At 37.1% G+C, this 20732-nt stretch overlaps 1 protein-coding gene and 1 long non-coding RNA gene across 2 annotated transcripts; both read left to right on the top strand.

The window, feature by feature from the left end:
- Positions 1-5424: 5424 nt before the first annotated feature.
- On the top strand, positions 5425-6447 carry LOC143742574 (uncharacterized). The gene is made up of 3 exons (XR_013205489.1): positions 5425-5460; positions 5570-5711; positions 6393-6447. It is a non-coding gene; the product is annotated as an uncharacterized LOC143742574 (long non-coding RNA).
- Positions 6448-7001: 554 nt separating this feature from the next.
- Positions 7002-13940, top strand: LOC143742382 (G2/M phase-specific E3 ubiquitin-protein ligase-like). Its single transcript, XM_077235241.1, has 9 exons — positions 7002-7043; positions 9075-9238; positions 11321-11526; positions 11614-11707; positions 11792-11954; positions 12079-12176; positions 12387-12531; positions 12614-12740; positions 13645-13940. The coding sequence occupies exons 1-9, from the start codon at positions 7002-7004 to the stop codon at positions 13938-13940; spliced, it is 1335 nt and encodes a 444-aa protein (XP_077091356.1).
- Positions 13941-20732: the final 6792 nt, after the last annotated feature.

Below are 20732 nucleotides of genomic sequence, written 5' to 3'. Positions count from 1 at the left end.
CAGTTGAGATATGTAATAAAAAGTTTGGGACTGCTGTAGGTGTACAGCAACCACTGCTGTAGACTGTTATACTGACAGTCGTGCCCTGAAGGTTATGCTGTGAGCAGCCCCAAACATTCTTGTGAAGCATAGACAATTTACATGTATGCAATTTGTCATATGAATTGTATAGGGAGATAGGGAGGATTGTTTTCTCTATATTTTGTGATGCTAAATAAAATGGCTGTTATCTTCACATTGGATTACATTCTGCTGCTAGTCTGCATTTGCATGGTGACATCTGAGTAGTTAATACAATAGCAATTGTATATTTGCTTAACCTCTTTTTGTGTTTGTTTCAGATCAATGGACAACTTTGTCACTGACACGTTGACAGACTGGCAGCTGACAGACCTTGTTGAAAGATTTCAAGGTAAGAAATATTTGTTTTCCCATCCACAGCATATCAAGTCTGCATTGCTAATATAAATGCAAATATAATTTCCTCTTTTTTTCAATAGCTTCCATGTAATGTGTCAAAGTGACTCCAATAGATGAATAGGGCACATGTCTTTTGTAGACTTTCAGTGCTTCATTCTATTTTGTAATAACAAATGATGGAATATGCATGTTTATTACTATATCTTCCATTTAATTACCTATACATTTTAGTTTTGTACTCCTCTGTTGTAAAAACAGATGTCTTTGTGTTTTCTATTTTTGTCTTTCAGAGGAGGGGATTGATGTGGAGAGTTTTATTCTTTTAGATGAGGCTACCATCAACCAGTTGATCCCAAGAGCTGGCCCTAGGCTAAAGTTCTTCAAAAAATTTAGAGGACTTGTAAGATCAACATAAGAGGCTCAATTCTTAATTTTTCCACACACTGTTATTATTTCTGAGTATTTAATAGTTTATTTGGGAAGATGGCTTATACTTGCTTTAAGTGCAAAAGGCAAATTTCAGGGGGTATCAAGAGTCTTTTTATGCATTTACGTGCAGTACACCATGTAAACTCAGAATCAACACATTTCCAGTGTAGTGAGAGTGGTTGTGGTAGGACATTTTTTTACATGTGGTCTTTTAAAAGACACTTGGAAAAGGAGCATAAAGTTGGAAATACTCTTGATGACCCCTTTGAAGGTCCAGCCCCACCTGTTGATGTACAGAATGTTGAAATGCTGATTGCGGAAATGGGGCCAGGAGATGAGGAAGTTGAGGAGGATTGGGATGAACTAGAGCCAGATGGTATTACCAATCGGGTGGCCCTCTTTTTAGCCCACCTTAAATCCAAATCTTCTATGACATACTCAAACTTAAACTTTGTGGTTCAGCATACCTCCAGTTTAATTAGCAATATTGTCAGCAGACTGCAATCAAAGACTATGTCTTTATTTAGTCAGTTTGGTCTTCATCAAAGCCCAGAGGTAGAAGAGCTTGGGGTGGAGTTCACAGAAGCAGCTGAGCCTTTCAAAGGAATGGAGACAGATTATAAACAGATGCAGTATTTTGCTAAATCTGGAAACTTCATTCAGCCAGTTGAGGAGCTTCTCTCTGGGGTTTCCTATGTTCAGCCAATGGCCACTGCCACTGGCATTGTCCGGCAAGTTGCAGTTCCTGATTCATATCACCGTATTCCGTTAAAGAGCCTTTTGACCAAGATTCTTGAAATTCCCGGGATTTTACAGGCCATGCTGGAATGGCAGTGCAGAGAGGGTGATGCAATTCAGGATGTTTTTGATGGGGAATTTTGTAAAAAGGTTTCAATCCCACTTGTGATTTACCAAGATGATTGTGAGATAGTAAATCCACTTGGTTCTAAGACTGGGATTCACAAGTTAGGACTTATTTATTTCATCTTGAAGAGCTTGCCACCAGACCTGCTATCAAGTTTGCAGTCACAGTTCCTTTTAGCAGTGTACAAATCTGATGACGTAGCGATCTATGGGCTTGATGCAATCCTGCGCCCTATCGTGGAAGAGATCAGGTGTCAAGAGAGTGATGGCATCTTTGTTAATACCCCCAACTATCAAGGTGTTGTCAAGTTCACGGTGGTCCAGGTAGTTGGAGACAATTTAGGCTTGCATGGCGTTCTTGGCTACATTGAAAGCTACAGTGGAAACTATGTGTGTCGGTTCTGCAAAGCAGATAAAAGGGGTGTGAGATCTCTGACGCTGGAAGAACCTGCACTGTTGCGTGATCGCAATAGTTATGAGGTAGATTTGTGTACCGCCGACTCCTCCCAGAGAGGCCTGAAAAGAGACAGTGTCTTGAACAACTTGTCTTTTTATCATTTATCAGACAATGTGGCAGTTGACATCATGCATGATGTACTGGAAGGGGTGGGGCCCTATGAAGTCAAACTTGTGTTGAATTCACTAATTGAGCAAAAGTATCTCACACTAGAAAAGCTCAATTACAGAATAACAAGCTTTGACTATGGATTTTGTGATAAGAGTAACAAACCTTCTGCCATAAGCAATCTCAGAAACCCTGAAGCCCCCTTGCGACAGTCAGCATCTCAAATGTGGTGCCTACTTAGGTTACTGCCGACAATGATAGGTGACCTTATCCCTATGGATAACAAGCATTGGGAACTTCTTCTCCTCCTACTCTTGTGCATGGAGTTTATCTTTTCTCCTTCGCTTACTGTAGCAGCAACACTGTACTTAAGCAAAATCATTGAAGAGCATCACTCCCTCTTCCTGGAGGTCTATCCTCACCTACATTTACGGCCAAAACACCACTTTATGCTCCATTACCCACGAGTCATTCAAAAACTCGGACCATTGAGGCAGTTCTGGGCGATGAGATTTGAAGCTCGACATGCATTTTTCAAACAGGTTAGCCATGTAACTTGCAACTTCAGAAACATTTGTAAAACCATGGCATTTCGCCATCAGATGATGCAGTGCTACAATTTCCTGTGTGAAAGTGTGTTGTGCCACAATACAGAAGTTGGTCCTGGGTACACTACATTTCTGGCCAACATTGAGGGATTTAAAGAGATCCGAAGTGGTCTAGAAGGTATTCCCCTTTTTAGTGAATTGTATGTGCCAGCCTGGGTTACATTTAAGGGAACTAAATATAGAGCAGGCATGACCGTATTCCTGTCCTATGATCCATATATGCCTCAGTTTGGTGTCATAAAATCAGTTTTACTACTGGAGCAAACATCACATACACCAACAATAAAACTTGTTGTAAAGAAGTGGGAAAGACAGTGGTTTGATAGGCATTTATTTGCATACAGTGTGATTCCCACTCAAGTTTTGGCAGCTGTAGATGTGAGAGAGCTGCTTGATCACCATCCCATCCATGCAGTCAAGTCGCACAAAGAGGATGATGACAGTTTATACATTTCCCTGCGCTATAGACTTTTTTAGATAATCAGCTGACTGCCACCAGGTGTTTGTGTGTGTATGACACTTGTAAATAGTATTTTGACAGGTTTATAGATGTTGAAACGGCCTAGCTTGACATTGTCCGCCATATTAGTTTAGTTTTTAGCCATACATGCTGCGTAAAGTGTCCATTGCTTGCAGATGATCAGTATTGGACTAATGTGATGGGTAAAACTACTTCTGGGATGGGATGACGTTACCGAACTAATGGGATGGGAAGAACTACTTCTGGGATGGGATGACGTTACCGAACTAATGGGATGGGAAGAACTACTTCTGGCATGGGATGACGTTACCGAACTAATGGGATGTTCTTGAAATGACTACTGGGATGTTATAAGTTGTACTGCAAGTATTTTTCAGTTTAATCACTTAATGTCTATCTGCTCCATATACAGTCTTAGTCACTGCCACTGTTATGTTTTAGAAGTCACTTTTTTAAAGACACCTGCATGGTCTAAGAAAGGAAACGTGTCACCTTTTACACCTAAAAACAGGGCACTTGGGTGAAGAATTGCTGAGCGGTTTTGTGTCTGAAACGATGTGCACTCTCTTTCCAAATCTATTGTAAAGAATGGCGGGGAGTGCACCCCACTGTTCTCAAACCCGGGTACCCATACATGTTTCCTAACCGCAACACCAAGAGGGGCAGCTCCACTTGGCAGAGCTGTTAGGTATCCTCATATACCGCCCAGAGTTCGCTACAGTATACATTCTGTGAGAATGCCAGCCAGTACACATCCATCACACCATGCATGCTGTATGCAGTCTTCTGAGTCCACTAGTTTAATTTGGCAAATACATGCACAGTTTTATATCTTGACTCTCACCCCATCTGTCACCTTGTTCACTATCTATACAGGAGTTTACATTACTGATGCTTAGTAAGCTATTCTAGGTGGCTGCCATTGTTTATTATATTGACCTGGATTTTCTGCATAGTTTGAGCCTGCTGTTGTGCCTGCTATCCCACCTACAATCTCTGATGTCACACCAACTGCCACTCCTCCAAACCCCATGGAGGAACAAGCAGCAGCTCTGGTACCAGTAAATCAGCTGATGCAGACAATACACATCATTCCACAGTTTGTAAGTTCCACTTTAAGACTTGGTTGTCACTTTGTTTAATCAACACTAGACTGGGCAATTAATCAAAGCCAAAATGTAGAAACAAAACTGAATGTATCTTGTGTATATTGATTGATCATGATGCTTTTTTTCTTAAATTGGCAAATCCACCCTAAATAAGAAATAGTAATTTTCTTATAATCAGCTAAATTCATTTGATTAGCACCTTAAGCCCAATGTTATATTTTGCGTGAACAATGGTGGTGCTTGAAAAGAGTGAAAATAACTCTATACAAGCTTAAAACACATTGTGATGCCCTGTGAGCAGTTCATTAATTGAAATCAAGGCAAAGGTTGAAATAATGGTGATATCGATTTGAATTCATATCACCCTTCACTTAATAAAAATTAAGAAATCTGCAATGTCTCTTATTGCAATTTTCTCGGGATGTCCGGCAGATTCTTACAGGCTTACATGATGGCAAGAAAATTGTTGAGAGCCTTAATGACGATAATGTCATCACAACTAGCCAGAGACGTCTCCTCGTCCGTATCTTGGTGTCGTACCTCATTGAGAAGTTTGGAGAGAAGTACTTTATTTATTTTTTTATATTGAATAAGGTATCCAAACTATCCATTTAAATCTAGTTTGAACTTTTTACCTGTGTGATGTGTGATTTTTTTTCTTCTGTTTTACAGTCCTACATCAGACATCAAAAGGGCACTGGCATCGGGTTTGGTTCAGTCATTTGCCTATTTGAAAGACTCATCAAGCATCAGGAGTGTTTTTTGAAAAATGTCATTGAGATATTTATTTGGGTTGTCATGATCCTCAAACTGATTCAGTTTGATTTTTAAGGTTGCAATCCAATTTGATTTTCAATGATTTTCAGCCAGATAGAGTCCTACATGGAGAACACGGCAGTCTACAGGGCCAAGTGGATTAGGGACAACAATCGGACCATCGATCAGATCCTCGAAGAGTTCCCTCGCCTAATGACCAAAGGCATGGTAGGTATAGGGAAATATGATCTTACATACGAGGATGCATTGTTTGTAACCTTTTATTAGTGTGTCACATTGAATTGGTTTTAAAAATATAAAAATTTCCATTTTATAGATTGCACAGGACTTCCTTGTCCTGCATGGGGATGCTGCTTCAAAATTGTTTGAAACGTGGCTACCCATTTATGCTGACAAGATCCTGTTCCTGGCAAGACAGGAGGGGAAGCTGACATTGCCCCTGGATGGATTAACACCAGGTAATATATTCTTGTCTGCAGATCTTGTAAATGCAGTTTTCCCAGGGGTTTTAGAGGGCTTATGTGGGTGGGCAAAAGTAGCAGCGGGGGGTTAAGCATTCCTCTGTCCAACATTTTGAAGGTTTTTGACCAAAAACAGTGCAATTTCACATTATTTTGGCCGCTATCATTACTGTAGCTAACTAAAATAAAAAGTGTAAATTTGCTTTAGTTATTAACACCTGTATTTGAACAATTCACAGCCTTCTCGAACATGTTACACAGTGAAAAACAACATGAGCTCTGAGAATAGTGAGGGACATCATCATAGGAATAGAGTTAAACAAATTTGTCAGCCTCTTTATGTTAATTGGGTACTAAAAATTCCAAGTTTTCACAGCAGAGTCAACACAGCAGTACTAGTGTACCTAATAACATAAACCAGTCCTTCCAGAAAAATGCTGAGTTTTTTTGTGATTTTTGCGGGCAAAAATCCTTGATTATGCGGCACTTTTTCTTTAAAAATGCGATGGAATATGCGGGAAATTTATGCAATTTTTTGCGATGAAATTGCGGGGATTATGAAATCATGCAAGCCCCGCTTATTTTGCGCGGAAATCGGCTTTATTTTAGTTTGATATTGAATGACCAAATCACAGGTATGCAATTCCACATCGTATTGACACCTATGTCTTCCTACAGATGGCGTTGGGGATCTCGCCCTTAAGCAGCTGTCAGCCTTGCTTCCACCTACAACATACAAAGCTGGCCGTGTATGGGATCAAATTTCCGCCAAATGTATTGCAGCCATGGATAAAAAAATAATAAACGTCAATCAAAATTTTAAAAACACATGTGAAAATATAACGCAAAAAAATGAAAAATCAATGCAAAGTTAACCAGAATCTCAAACAAGGCGGTCACGGAAATATAAATAATAAGCGTGAATCAAACATTTAAACAAGTTTAAAATTATATTGCTCAAAACTGAAACGTGAATTCAAAATTATCTGAATCGCGCACAAAATCATGTTTTCTGCTCTTAGTTTCATTTTTTTGTATGCCTGTGCTCTTTTCTCCTTTGCTCTTGTTCCCACATTCTGCGCTTGCGTTTCCAAAAGTTGCCGTTAGAGTTTCATGCAAATCAGGGGCGGGTCTTAGCATCACCATTGGTCCACTAGTTCTAGATTGACAGCTCATCCTCTAGCCAATCAATCGAAGAGGGAAGTTGACGTCACTCCAATGCGACTCATGAATGCTGTGGTGGCTATACACATGTGAAGATCTTTTACTGTCTATTATATAGTGAAGATGGATCATCAGCGTCAGCTGGCAAATGCCGGACAATCTCAGGTAATTGCACATGAATATATTGTTAGTGGGTGATAGATACACGTCTTATGTGTGTTATGAATGCTCTGCAAGTAAAAAAAAATAAAAAAAAGTGTTCTCCGAGTACGCATTATTTAGCCCGTTAACACGTGGTTTAGTTGTGTTTAGTCAGCGGAGGCATTGCGGTTATTGGCCGTTTATCTAGAAAGACTGGTTTGGTAAGAATAGATGATTTTGCATTTATGAATTTACCAGTTACCCTGGCAACTTATGCTGGGAAAATAAACTGGTCTAGGGGCAGGCTAACTGTCAGACTAACACTCAGCTGTTACACCGATCCTCTAACACTAACCGACAGGAACACAATGATATTACCACTGACTCTCTTATACCATTCTTGGACTTTATTAACCACTATTAGTCCAAAAATAAATACACAGTATACAGAAAATCAACTTAAATAAGGCTACTAGATGGATGGATGGAAAGAAAGAAAGAAAGAAAGAAAGATAGATAGATAGATAGATAGATAGATAGATAGATAGATAGATAGATAGATAGATAGATAGAAATATTGTTTTAAAGATTTATGAATGCATTTCTCCCTGGTTTTGTTTGGCAGCTGTACATTTTATGATTATCAGAAGATCAGAAAAAATTACAATCTAATAAAAAGCTTTTTAAAGCAGAAGTTATAATCACACAATTAAAAATAAATAATTACAAAAGCACAGTATACATTTTAACTGGTAAGATGAATCTGAGCTTAGTAATTAGCCTACAGTATATTAGCCTACATTTGATTAACCCCATTACAATAGTCCCTTTATAGTTATTGCTGTCATAAAAATACACTTGTAGGTTTAAAATTCTAAATAAGGCACATCTAATGTCCAAATTACAAATATTTTAGCATATATATATATATATATATATATATATATATACACTACCGGTCAAAAGTTTAGGGTCACTCATTCTTTCTTTCTTTTATTTTTTTTCACATTTTAGAATAATAATAAAGTCATCAAAACTATGGAATAACATAAATGGAACTTTGGGAATTATGTTGTGACTAAACAAAATACAAAATATATCGAAACTGTGTTATATTTTAGCATCTTCAATGTAGTCACCCTTTGCCTGGAATTTGCAGACATGTACAGTTGACATTTTCTCAACTAACTTCTTGTGGTATCACCTTTGGATGCTTTTTAAACAGTATTAAAGGAGTTCCCATCTATGTTGGGCACTTATTGGCTGATTTTCTTTATTATTTGGTCTAAGTCATCAATTTAAAAAACTTTTTTTTTTTAATTAAATTTGAGTTTTATAATGAAATAAATTAATATGTTGGCACAAATATATTTTTGTCTACAAAACTCATTTAAAACATTTAAGCATACGTCTTCAGATCAAAAGGTTTTTAAGATCATGAGAAACATTTCAGGCAAGTGACCCCAAACTTTTGACCGGTAGTGTATATATATATATATGTGTGTGTGTGTGTATGTGTATTATGTACTTTATTATGTCTTTCAATTCAAACACATTTAACACAATTATACAAATGGACAGTTCCTTTATAGACATCATATTTTCCCCCAATAAATATTCCTTATTTTTCCTTCTACTTTTTTTTGTGATAATACCCACCAACACGTGGCCTAAAAACACATAATTGGGACAATAACAATATTTATTAAAAAAAAACATATAAATAAATATTAATAAAAATGAAACATTCACATATTTATATATCAAACTCTATTAATGGCACATAATTCCCAATAAGTTATTCAAGTTATAATATTTAAATATCAAATATTAAATAAGTAAATAAATAAAATAACAAATAAGTATAAGTACTTAAGTACTTTTTTTTGTGACAATATGTGTGTTGTCATTGTGGTTTGAGTGTACTTGGTGGAGAATTTTTGTTTTACCATACAATGAGAACATCATAAAAAGTGAACTTTCTGAATGCATAATATAACGGGTTTTTTTCAATTTTTCTTGCATAAATTTTAATGTTAACTTTGTGTTTAGCAGGCAGAGTACCCAGATGTGGTTAGTGCAGCACAGAGCTTCATCTCTGCGCTAACACAGACTCTTAATCAGAGTCCTGTAACACCACGTTCACAAGTTCAGGGGCAGCAGACAGCGGTACAAGAACAAAGACAGACAAATAGCACCATTGATCAGGAAATGGCCAGGTGCATGTTGCTGGCCATACAGAGCATGGAAACCCTTACCAATATTTTTAAAGCTTTCATTTTCAGGCACTCTGTCATGTACATAGTCAACCCCCTACACAATTAAAATGTATGTTACCAAGTTAAACTAAATTATTTGTATGACTAGCTTATGTACCTACTAATTTTAGGTTGAACATTTTTTTTAAATTATTAAATAAAATAATTTTCCTTGTAGGTCCTTTCCTAGTATTTTCCGAAGACATGCAATCTGCGGGAAAAAAAGAATAAATGTAACATCCAGAACACTTACCAAGACTTCAAAAGGGTTTAAACCTTTTGATTTAAATGTATATCTTCTGGATAAACATTCTGAGACTACCCCTCCACCTGCACACGAACTCAAGCTTGTTCAAGCAGGGCTTGGAAAAAGGACTATCTCAATTACAATGGACATGAAACATTCAGAGGTAATGTAGTATGTCTTTTTGTACAACTGGAAAATATAAGTTTATACTAGAATCAGTAACACTTTACAATAAGGTTCATTAGTTAACTACATTAGTTAACATGAACTAATCATGAACTGCCCTTATAAAGCATTTATTAATCTTTGTTAATGTTAATTTCAACATTTACTAATCCATTATTAAAATGTTGTTAACATTAGTTAATGCACTGTGAGCTAACATGAACGAACTATGAACAGCTGTATTTGTATTAACTAACATTAACAAAGATTAGTAAATAAATACAGTAACAAATGTACTGTTCATGGTTAATTCATGTTAGTTAATACATTAACTAATCTTTAACTAATGAACCTTATTGTAAAGTGATGCCCTAGAATCATGAGTTCTTGTACAAATATTGAAAAATACATTTCTTTACATTTTCCAATAGTTTTCCAGCATGCTGTATGAAGCATTCCCAAAAATGGAGGGTTTGAGGGGAGGATGGATGCTTTACAAGGCTACTGGTGACTTTACATTTTTGTTTAATAACCACTTGAGTAATTATGTTTTGGGTTATACAAAATTTGTCATGTTAATTTGATCTTTGTTTATAGGGGGATGCGGTGTAAGACGGCTAAACGTTATTCCTCCAGACTCAGAAGGTTATACTGGGTCCCAAATCAAATCTGCGTCTGGATCTGGAAAGACTATGCTGTATGTAGTTCCTCTACAAGAGGAAATTGACCTTAATCCTCTCCCTACTGATGCCAGAGAATTCAAAAAAATGCCTAAGGCTACTTGTCAAATGTGCAAAGAAAGCATGCCCCTGCAGGTGCTGGCTCTCCACATTCAGGTTTGCAAGTCACAAGATTCAACATCTTCAATTGAAGAGGTAATGGATTAATGCTTTTTAATTTTTTTGCTGGTTTCACGATGTTTTGGTGCATGCATTTTGACTAAATGTTTAATTTTTGGTTATTACATTCCATGTTGACTTTTAGATATATTACTTTGTTCAGCTTCAAAAGGATACCAAAAGATTTCAGTGTATCTTTGTCAGCAGAGTGCTGATCACATGCTTATGATTAACTACTTTGTATGATACGGTTTTAATTTCTCTGTTATTGGAGCAGACAGATGTTCAATTTGTCTCAGAAAGCAATTTGGATGAGATGAAACAAGAAAATTCTCCATGTGAGGTATGTGACATTGAAATTATCTAGTCCTAATTATTTTTTTATATTATTTATATTATTTAACTTTTTTGTTGTTGTTTTTGTTTGTAGTCTGTTTCACCATGCCCAATATGTCAACTGAAGTTTCCTGTGGACAGTCTTGAACTACATGCCAGCCAATGTGGAGAACCACATTTATGTGAGTAACACAATCTTTAAGAAAAATATTTCTTGAGAAAATATATGTTATAAACCAACCACAAATGCTTTAATGCTGCACGTGCCACATTACAGTGGAGTCTCCAGATCACAGCTCTTTTATGGATGAGGATTCTTCTTGTATTACTGACATTACAGGCTATTCAAGCTCTCAACAAGTATTATGGTAAACTTTTCATTTAGTACAGACAAAAAAGTTTCATTGAGTGTTACACTGTATATGTTGGTTACCATCTCAGTATCTCCTGACACAGTCTAGATGATCTTCTGAAGCTGCTTGCTAGCCGAGTAAATTCAGAAAACCAGTTCCGCATTTGTGTTTCACGGGACAATCTTCTAGAGAGGGGGCTCAAGCAGTGGCAAAGACAAAAAAAAGGAAATCCAGTTGACCAACTAAAGGTAACCTTCATTGGCGAAGCTGGAATCGACTCTGGTGCTTTACGGAAAGAGTTTCTTACAGGCAAGTCAAGTGTAAAATAAAATTGAATAATATATGGAGAAAAAAATAGTGTGAATTACACATATTAATTTTATTAATATTTTAAAGAAATGATCAATGGCATTGAAAAACGCCTCTTCCTGGGTCAGAGAGCAAAGAGTCCACAGTATTCCAACAGTGACCTTGACAATGGTCTCTTCAGGTTTGTGATGTTCTATCTTACATTTTTAAGTTATATATGTAAACATTAGTGCATTTTAAAAATCTTCCTCATTTGGAATAATAGGACTGCTGGAGAGATCTTTGCAGTCAGCTTAGCGCAAGGAGGCCCAGCCCCGTGTTTCCTGAAAGAGTGGTGCTTCTTCTATCTTACCAATGAGGAAATCGATGTCCACAGAATTTGCAAGGACGATGTAGACGACATAGAATTCTCCCTGTTGATTTCAAAGGTAACTCCACTCTGCATTCTCCCTAATGGTTACCAGCAGTATATTCTATTGTCGGTTTGCATATTACCACAAAGTAATACCATAGTGTTAATATTGGCATCCTGTTGTAACTATTTTCCATGAGGTTGAAGAGGCAACTGATCTAAATGAATTAATGGATGAAATCATCAGCTGTGGATACACAGGAATATGTAACACAGACCACAAAGATGCCATAATTCGGTAAATATGAAACATACTTTCCCTTCCATTAATCTTTTAAGCTTCTGTGTCATGTAGGGGCAGATTTTCATAAAATTACTCAATGTTACAGTCCTTTAAACAAATTAAATTGAACTTGATTGTTAAACTTAATTGCATAACAGACTAAAATATATTGGTTATTAGTTTTGCCGTTTTCTTTGTATAGTAAATTTTGCTTTTCTCCACAAGAGCAATTGTTCTCCATGCAACATTTCGAGTTGCACCAATGCTTGGAGACTTGCGCAAAGGCCTCCAGCTGTATGGGTTGCTGGACATACTTAAGGAGCATCCAAATCTCTGCAAGAGTCTGTTTGTTCCTGGGGAGGATTGCACAGTAAGTTAAATGTTTTACCAAATTATTTTTTTTTTTAAACCAAACACCAATTTGTTCTACTGACAATTTGTTATTTTTCCAGCCTGATGCTGACTATGTTCTTAGTCATGTTGCTCCTGAAATGAGCTTGAGAGGAACTTCAAGGGCTACAGTAGAGAGCAAAATCATAAACTACTTTCAGGACTTCCTTCAAGAAATTGAATCTGGAGGTGGGCTTTGCAATGTAATGTACAGTGCTACAGTGTGTTTTTGTTGCCGTGTGTGGAGCCTGGGCTGTCTGCAGAGACCGTGTCTTTTTACAGTGTGTTCAGGGGACAGGCAGCTAGCGGATAGTGAGATGTTTGCTCTATGTGAAAAATGTTTTGGCCTAAAAAACCTGTGACATCGCTTAGAGCAGTGGTTCTCAACTCCAGTCCTCGGGACCCGCTGCACATTTTGTATGTCTTTCTTATCTGACACACTCAGTTCATGTAGTCTCTCCTAACGAGCTTATGATCTGAATCCGGTGTGTTAAATAAGGAGACATACAAAATGTGCAGAGCAGCGGGTCCCGAGTACTGGAGTTGAGAACCACTGGCTTAGAGCACCTTTAATATAGTGACATGGGAACTCAAAATCACGACGCAAGTTTTCTTTTCTTCCCACCATGTGGTTCAGGGCCACCATAGTATTGTGCTTTTATAATGATTATAATTTAAATCTGAATCATCTTCTTGATGGATTGGATGGTTGGTTTATTTCTGAACCATTTCTTATAAGAAATGGTTTATTTCTTTGTTAATTTCAACATTTACTAATGCATTATTAAAATCTTGTTAACATTAGTTAATGCAATATGAACAAACCATGAACAGCTGTATTTTTAATTAACTAACGTTAACAAAGAATAACTAATGCGGAACAGAGGTGCTGCTCATGATTAGTTCATGTTAATTAATGCATTAACTAAATGTTAACTAATAAAACCTTATTGTAAAGTGTTACTGAGATTTCAGACTTGTTCAGTCTTCTCAGTGTAATGTAGCCAAGTATTCAAATAGAACCAGTCTCTCAGTCCTTTGTTTGCATAACACTTGTTTGTGTTTTTACATAAAGCTATAGAGAGTACTGAAGATGCAGCAGATGTGGAAACGGAGCCATCCCACCTCACTGTCCCTAGAGTCATGCAGTGGATTACTGGCCAGGGGCATAAGCCACTGCTGCTTTCAGAACAGAATGCATTTCAGATTATTTTTAAATTTGACCATGATTGTCAAGAGCGAATGCCACAGCACACCATATGCTACCCAATAGTGAGCGCTTGCACTCAAACAATTACTTTTCCGGTAGCGCACATGACTACCTATGAAAACTTTAGACAAGTAATTGTACAAGCAATAAAATCAGGGGAAGAATTTAGCAGGGTTTAAATGTAGTAATCCTGTAGTACTGAACTTGAGATTTCATAAAGCATATGTTTTGTTAACATTTCTGATCTCAACCTGTTGGGAGGTCTGCACAACTTTTATAAGTTGCATTTTCATTTTTTTCTTTATTCTGAAATCGAGATGTGCAACTTGCAATTGCAGTTTATTTTTGTTCAAATTGAACCCACTGTTATAGAGTTCTCAAGTAATGCTTGAATAGTAATACAGGTTTTTTAAAGGAACCTGTGTGTAAAGGTCTGACTCTTCAGTATCTGAATTTTAATTCAAATAAAAGTATTTTAAAAGTCTTTGCTTTTGTTTTATTTGTGCATATCAGTTATCACATAACTTTTTTTTTTTTTTTTTTACAAATATTTTACAATTCTTTGTTCATTCTGTGTGCTATGGACAGTTTAATACTTGCACTTTAAAGTATCAGACTAATATCTATTCAACAAGCTGCTCCACAAAATGTAACACCGATAAGTATATATCTTGGCCAAAGTCTCTGGACTCTGAGACTGGATTGAATGTTGTCCTGAGATGTGCCATTTCATTCTCTGTTAGCAGAGACTCAACCTGAGGGACCACTACTCCAGTGTTCTCCTCCAGTGGGTAAGTCTCTTCTTGCAGCAAAATGTCAAGGTCCTGGATAAAATAAAATAAAAACTAGACCACACATACTTTGTATATTGATTTTTTTTTTTAATTCACTACTACACATACCTCTATGTTTGATGAAACATCAACTGCATTCTGTGCAATTCCTATTTCCCACAACTGATTGGGAGAAAGGTTTTGCTCCGTTCTGATTGAATGGTCATTCCATGCATCTGTAAAAGTATTCAGGTCTCTTTGGAGGCGTGGAAGAAACACATAATGGGCACAGAAAAGGTGAATGGAATTGGATGGAAGAAGAGAGCCACTATCTTCCAAACCATGTAGAACTTCATAATACACGTTTGAAACAGACATCCAAACGTCTTTCCACAACCGTTCAATCCTACAAGCAAGACAAAAACAACCTTTTATAAAAAAAGAAAAAAGAAAGTTAATTACCCATCCTAAAAAAAATACATACCTTTGATTATGAACGCTTTTGCCTGAAATGAAGCTTCCCCTGCCACAGCCTTTAACTGTGAACATCCACCTCGCAATGTCCACATTTTCTACTCCTTGGTCTGCTCTTACCCTACATGTTAAGACAGATAGTAAAAACTAAAAACGACAAAAACATCTCTGATGTTGGCTTGTGAAAGCCTGGCCAGAAAGTTCAGTAAATTTAATGTTTAATTTTATCGTTTAAATGCTTGATGAGGGTTAAGACTATGCTATATATATATATACATAGATAGATAGATAGATAGATGTACATACCGTGAGGGAACTCCGTGCTTCCCTACTGCCTCAAGGAAGAAACCTAGAGCAGTCTCTGCCCTGTTGTTGGTTGCAGCCCCCAGATACATGACCTGACGAATAATACATTTTGTAAAGTTATTAGCATCTACAAAATTGTAAGACTACAACATATTTACACTTATTTAATGACTGTATAGACTCAATCTACCACTTACCTTTCTTGAGTAGCCATCTATGCCCCCAAATATTACTAAGCCATATCTGAATATAAAAAAAGAAAATTTCATCCACACAGGTACCTAAACAGTTTTGAAAACAGAATGAAATATATTGATGTACAAGTAACATCTACAAAAGTAATTTAACCTACCTGATCAGCTTGTGGTTGGTGTCCAAATGCACAAGGGACAGAGGTGCCTGAACCGAATAGGATCTTCTCAAAACATGTCCAAGTTGTGACATCCTAGCAAGGACTCCAGCTGAATCAACTCTATTCATAGAGTCCCAGACTCTGCTCCACTGGACTCGATGACCAAGAGCTTTCAAGTGTCCTCTCATCATTCTGTAACCGGAGTGTGGTGATGTTGTTTTGATTGTAACCACAAGATTGTCTAGCTCTTCGTCCGTCAGGTGACTGTATGTTCCTCTCACTGTAATGCCAAGATCGTGCATTCTTCGTTCCACAGTTCGTGTTGACATACCAAGCAGTTTAGAAACGCAAGGTACAGTCAAACCAAGTTCAATTAAATGTCTGAGGTGCTGCTCAGGTGCAATTAGTTTGGGACGTCCCGTTGGTCCAGCAATTTCACTCACAACAACTGAAGAGGTACGTCTTGTGTGCAGTCGATCAGAAAGTGCAGAACACAGGTGCGAAAGACACTGTATTACCTCTTGAGGCATATGCACACGACTTGTGTGTGTAGTGATCAATGTCAAGCCATTTGTGCAAATAAAATATAAATACTCCAGGTCCAGAGGCAAGCGCTGCATGGCTTCCTGTAGTCGCGACAAGAGTCTCTCTAAAAGCAGCCTTGACACTGCCTGTGAATATACACGAAATATTAAGTGAAATTATCTAAACAAATTAAAGCGATCAGTTAATGCACCTATAATATATCATATTTAACCCACTAACAATATATTCATGTGCAATTACCTGAGATTGTCCGGCATTTGCCAGCTGACACTGATGATCCATCTTCACTATATAATAGACAGTAAAAGATCTTCACATGTGTATAGCCACCACAGCATTCATGAGTCGCATTGGAGTGACGTCAACTTCCCTCTTCGATTGATTGGCTAGAGGATGAGCTGTCAATCTAGAACTAGTGGACCAATGGTGATGCTAAGACCCGCCCCTGATTTGCATGAAACTCTAACGGCAACTTTTGGAAACGCAAGCGCAGAATGTGGGAACAAGAGCAAAGGAGAAAAGAGCACAGGCATACAAAAAATGAAACTAAGAGCAGAAAACATGATTTTGTGCGCGATTCAGATAATTTTGAATTCACGTTTCAGTTTTGAGCAATATAATTTTAAACTTGTTTAAATGTTTGATTCACGCTTATTATTTATATTTCCGTGACCGCCTTGTTTGAGATTCTGGTTAACTTTGCATTGATTTTTCATTTTTTTGCGTTATATTTTCACATGTGTTTTTAAAATTTTGATTGAAATAACGTTTATTATTTTTTTATCCATGGCTGCAATACATTTGGCGGAAATTTGATCCCATAGCCGTGGCCGCGGTGCGAAAGTGGTTCGCCACACCATCCAGGAATGCAGCTTGGCCTTCATCGACCATTAGCCTGTAAGTCCTCAAGCACATCTAAAGGGGAAACTTTATTCATTTTATCAATATATCTGAGATCAAGAATGTGTGCACGCACACATGCATATCCAGGTTTGTTTTACTATACTTTTGGGGACAGGCATCAAATATAGCCTGACAGTATTCTGAAAAAAGTTTTACAAGCCTACAACGCGTTGGTCACTAGCAAAGCACCCTGGCCGCGCATTTCGGGCCCACCTATCTGACCACCTAACCCGGCTGCCTATCGACCAGATAGGATAGTCAGATAGGTGGGCCGCACGCATTTTCTGAGCATGTTTATTGTAATGATAGATCATCAATTGATTTATGGCTTTTTAGGTCAATTGAGGTCTGAATTCTTTTTTAAATAGTTTTCTGTAATGTGAGCTGTATGCCATAACCATCAAGACTTAATCAAAAAAGGTTTGGAATATTTCATATGTGCAATGAAATGTAGACTATTACAGTTCAACTTTTTGAATTAGAGATGCACTAAATCTTTTCCAAATTGTAAAGCTAACTAGACTTTATCATAAAACAATAATTTATCTAGTGAGGACCAGGAAAATGGTCCTCACAATGTCTATATTTTAATTCAACTATAGTAGTCGGTTGACATTTGGTCCTTACTCACTCGCACTCTCTCACTTGCTCTCTTGTATTCTTTCTCTTCTAGCCTGGAATAAACATGGTGGAGTACCTCCATGAGGCCAAGGCATGCAAGCCATACCCCCACATCCTGACGCTGGGAATTGAGCAGAGTGCATTTCAGGCCTTTGCCATAATAGCTGGACAGGCCCTGGAACAAGAAATACTGTTTCAGGCTTTTGATGTCTGCTTCAAGGCATTCTATGTCTTTGACGTAAAATACCCGAAGCAGTGTGAACATGTCTGGGAATTCATACAGACTGTTATTTATGAAATGCCAGGAGGGGAATCTAAAATGGTCAAGTTTATTCACAGTAGAGTACTTGCTTGCAAGTAGAGCTAATGGCTCCCGTTGACTGTTGGACTGTTAAATGTTAAGCCAATTCATTCATAATTGAATGTTTTCCTACTTAAGTGATATTAACTGCACCAGTTCCACTATATTGTTGAAATTAAAGTAATAAAATATTTTGTTTCAAAGATTCCATTATTGTTTTGTTTTTGTATGGTTTAAGTGTTTATTGCACAATACATGCTTAAATCTAGCATGTATTCTGTTCTAGGTTTGTAGTTTAACAGTTTTATAGCTATGGGTAGTCTATTGCCATTTATTTTCTTCAATTGTACTGTAATGTGCTAGAAATCATCTGGCATATGGGTTAATTTGACCCAGCATTTGGGTACACTATATAACAAATATGTAGTTGAATCAACCCAGAATTGTAATTAATTTGACCCAGCATTTGGGTACACTATATAACAAATATTTAGTTGAATCAACCCAGAATTGTAATTAATTTGACCCAGCATTTGGGCACACTATATAACAAATATGTAGTTCAATCAACCCAGAATTGTAATTAATTTGACCTGGCATTTGGGTACACTATATAACAAATATGTAGTTCAATCAACCCAGAACAGTGTTGGGAGTAACGCATTACAAAAGTAATGCATTACAGTAACATATTACGTTTTGCTGTAACGCAGTAGTGTAAGGCATTACTAATCAATTTTCAGTAATATTTTACTCGGTACATGTTCGGTAAGGCTTGCGTTACAACAGACTTTTAGTTTTAATTGTAAAAAAAAAACAAAAAAAAAACAGCAAGACCGCCAGACATTAACGAATGAAAGATGCAAGTAGGCTAAATTACCTGTTTGTGGTCAGTCAATAGCCGCGTGTGGTGTCCAAGTCTGTAATTAAAGACTAAATGGCAGCGTCTGATATATTTGTTTAGCGATTTATTTTTTACAGGAGTGCCGTGAGGTATGATTTCGGCCTCTGTGCTCGCGCTGGCCAGAGGAAAAGCGGCTAATGGTGAAGATGGCATGAAGAAGACTATACATCCCCGAGATGGACGTATGCGCATTAGGCTATTCGTTCTGTGTTTTCTTTCTAAACAGTTAGGCTATGTTTATGTGGTATTTTTCATGTTTTCATCACGCAATCATGTTTTTGATGCGGTGGAGACGCGTTCATGTAAGGGCGGCGGCGCTGCCGATAAAGCACCTAAAAGCTGTCACAAAGAACCGGCAAAAGCAATGATTATGCATATGTCAAATATAGCAAGGAGACATGTTGATTGTTTATTAATAAAGTCAAGATGAAGTTGACGATGCTGACTCGCGATCTTCGCTGTAGTGAATGCACCAGAGAGAAATGCACATTTCATTTCATAAGCAGAGAGCAGTCTGTTTTCTTTCGTTTTGAATTGTTCTGTTTACAAGTACACATTTCAATATAGATATATTTTTCAGGTCCGTACAATTAATACAAAACGAAATTCACTTTAAAGAAAGGCTTCGTGTCTTCTGTGTAAGGTGTCTGTGAAAGTTTTAAAGCAGTCTTGTTAGTGCCGCTTCAGAGCGGTCGCGTCCGTAACGGAGAACTGTCACGTCTCTAACATTTTTTCCTCATAAATGCGAACACGAAAAATAAATTAAAATGAATATTTTATGTTCTGTGGAGAGCCAACCCTTCTTCATTAGATTTGCGCAGTGTAATTTACAGAATTACAACAAAAAACATCGTTGCCTCCTAAAAGTTAAAGTTTTTTTTTTGTCACACATGACTGTCGATTTCCCTAATATTAAATATAAAACGCATGTGTAGACTGATATTTTTCTAATGTCTGGACTCCTTTCTGGGAGGAGCCTATGGATAAACAGACGTTTCAATATTTTGGTATTAATGCATTTTCTGAGAATTTATATATAAGTTTTGACTGCAAGTCTGCAAATGTCATGTCCATAACGCTGGAATTCCCAAATTTTAAATAATTTATCCTCAACTAGCTTTGTGGTGTAGGTCTACATATTTTATAATGTTAAGTTAACTTCAAATAATACTAGGCTAATAGTAGGCTAATTTAAAGATGTGGTAGCATTGGATCTGGACGGTATGGATAACGCTGAGAGTTGGAAGGGGTGTGTCGCCATTCTGCAGGTTCGTGGATCTGAGTGTCGCGATTTCGGTTTCATATCGCATATAGTTACAGCCCTAATCATTTTAGAATGTTAAGTTCTACTTCTGTATAGTTATTTTGGTGAAAGTAACTCAAAAGTAATACAGGAGTAATGTAACGCATTACAATTCTGAGACAGTAATATTGTAAGGTAATGAATTACTTTTAAATACCAGTAACAAGTAATATATAATGTATTACAGTTTGGAAGTAACTTGCACAACACTGACCCAGAATTGTAATTAATTTGACCCAGCATTCAGGTACACTATATAACAAATATGTAGTTCAATCAATCCAGAATTGTATTTAATTTGACCCAGCATTTGGGTAGAATATTTAACTCATCTGTTGGGTTAAAAATAACCAACCCATCTTGCTGGGTCAAATTAACTACTGTTGGACTGGTGCAATAGTGATCCAGTGGTTGGGTTATAAAACAACCGAATTTGGGTTATTTTTAACCCATCATTTTTTAGTGTGTAATGATATGATTACAGATTA

The sequence above is a fragment of the Siphateles boraxobius genome, unplaced genomic scaffold (genome assembly GCF_051911475.1).
Source record: "Siphateles boraxobius isolate OS27281-9 unplaced genomic scaffold, OSU_SipBor_1 19, whole genome shotgun sequence".
Classification (NCBI taxonomy): domain Eukaryota; kingdom Metazoa; phylum Chordata; class Actinopteri; order Cypriniformes; family Leuciscidae; genus Siphateles; species Siphateles boraxobius.
Note: the sequence above shows the minus strand (reverse complement) of the source record. Positions and strands in the feature narration are given on the sequence as shown.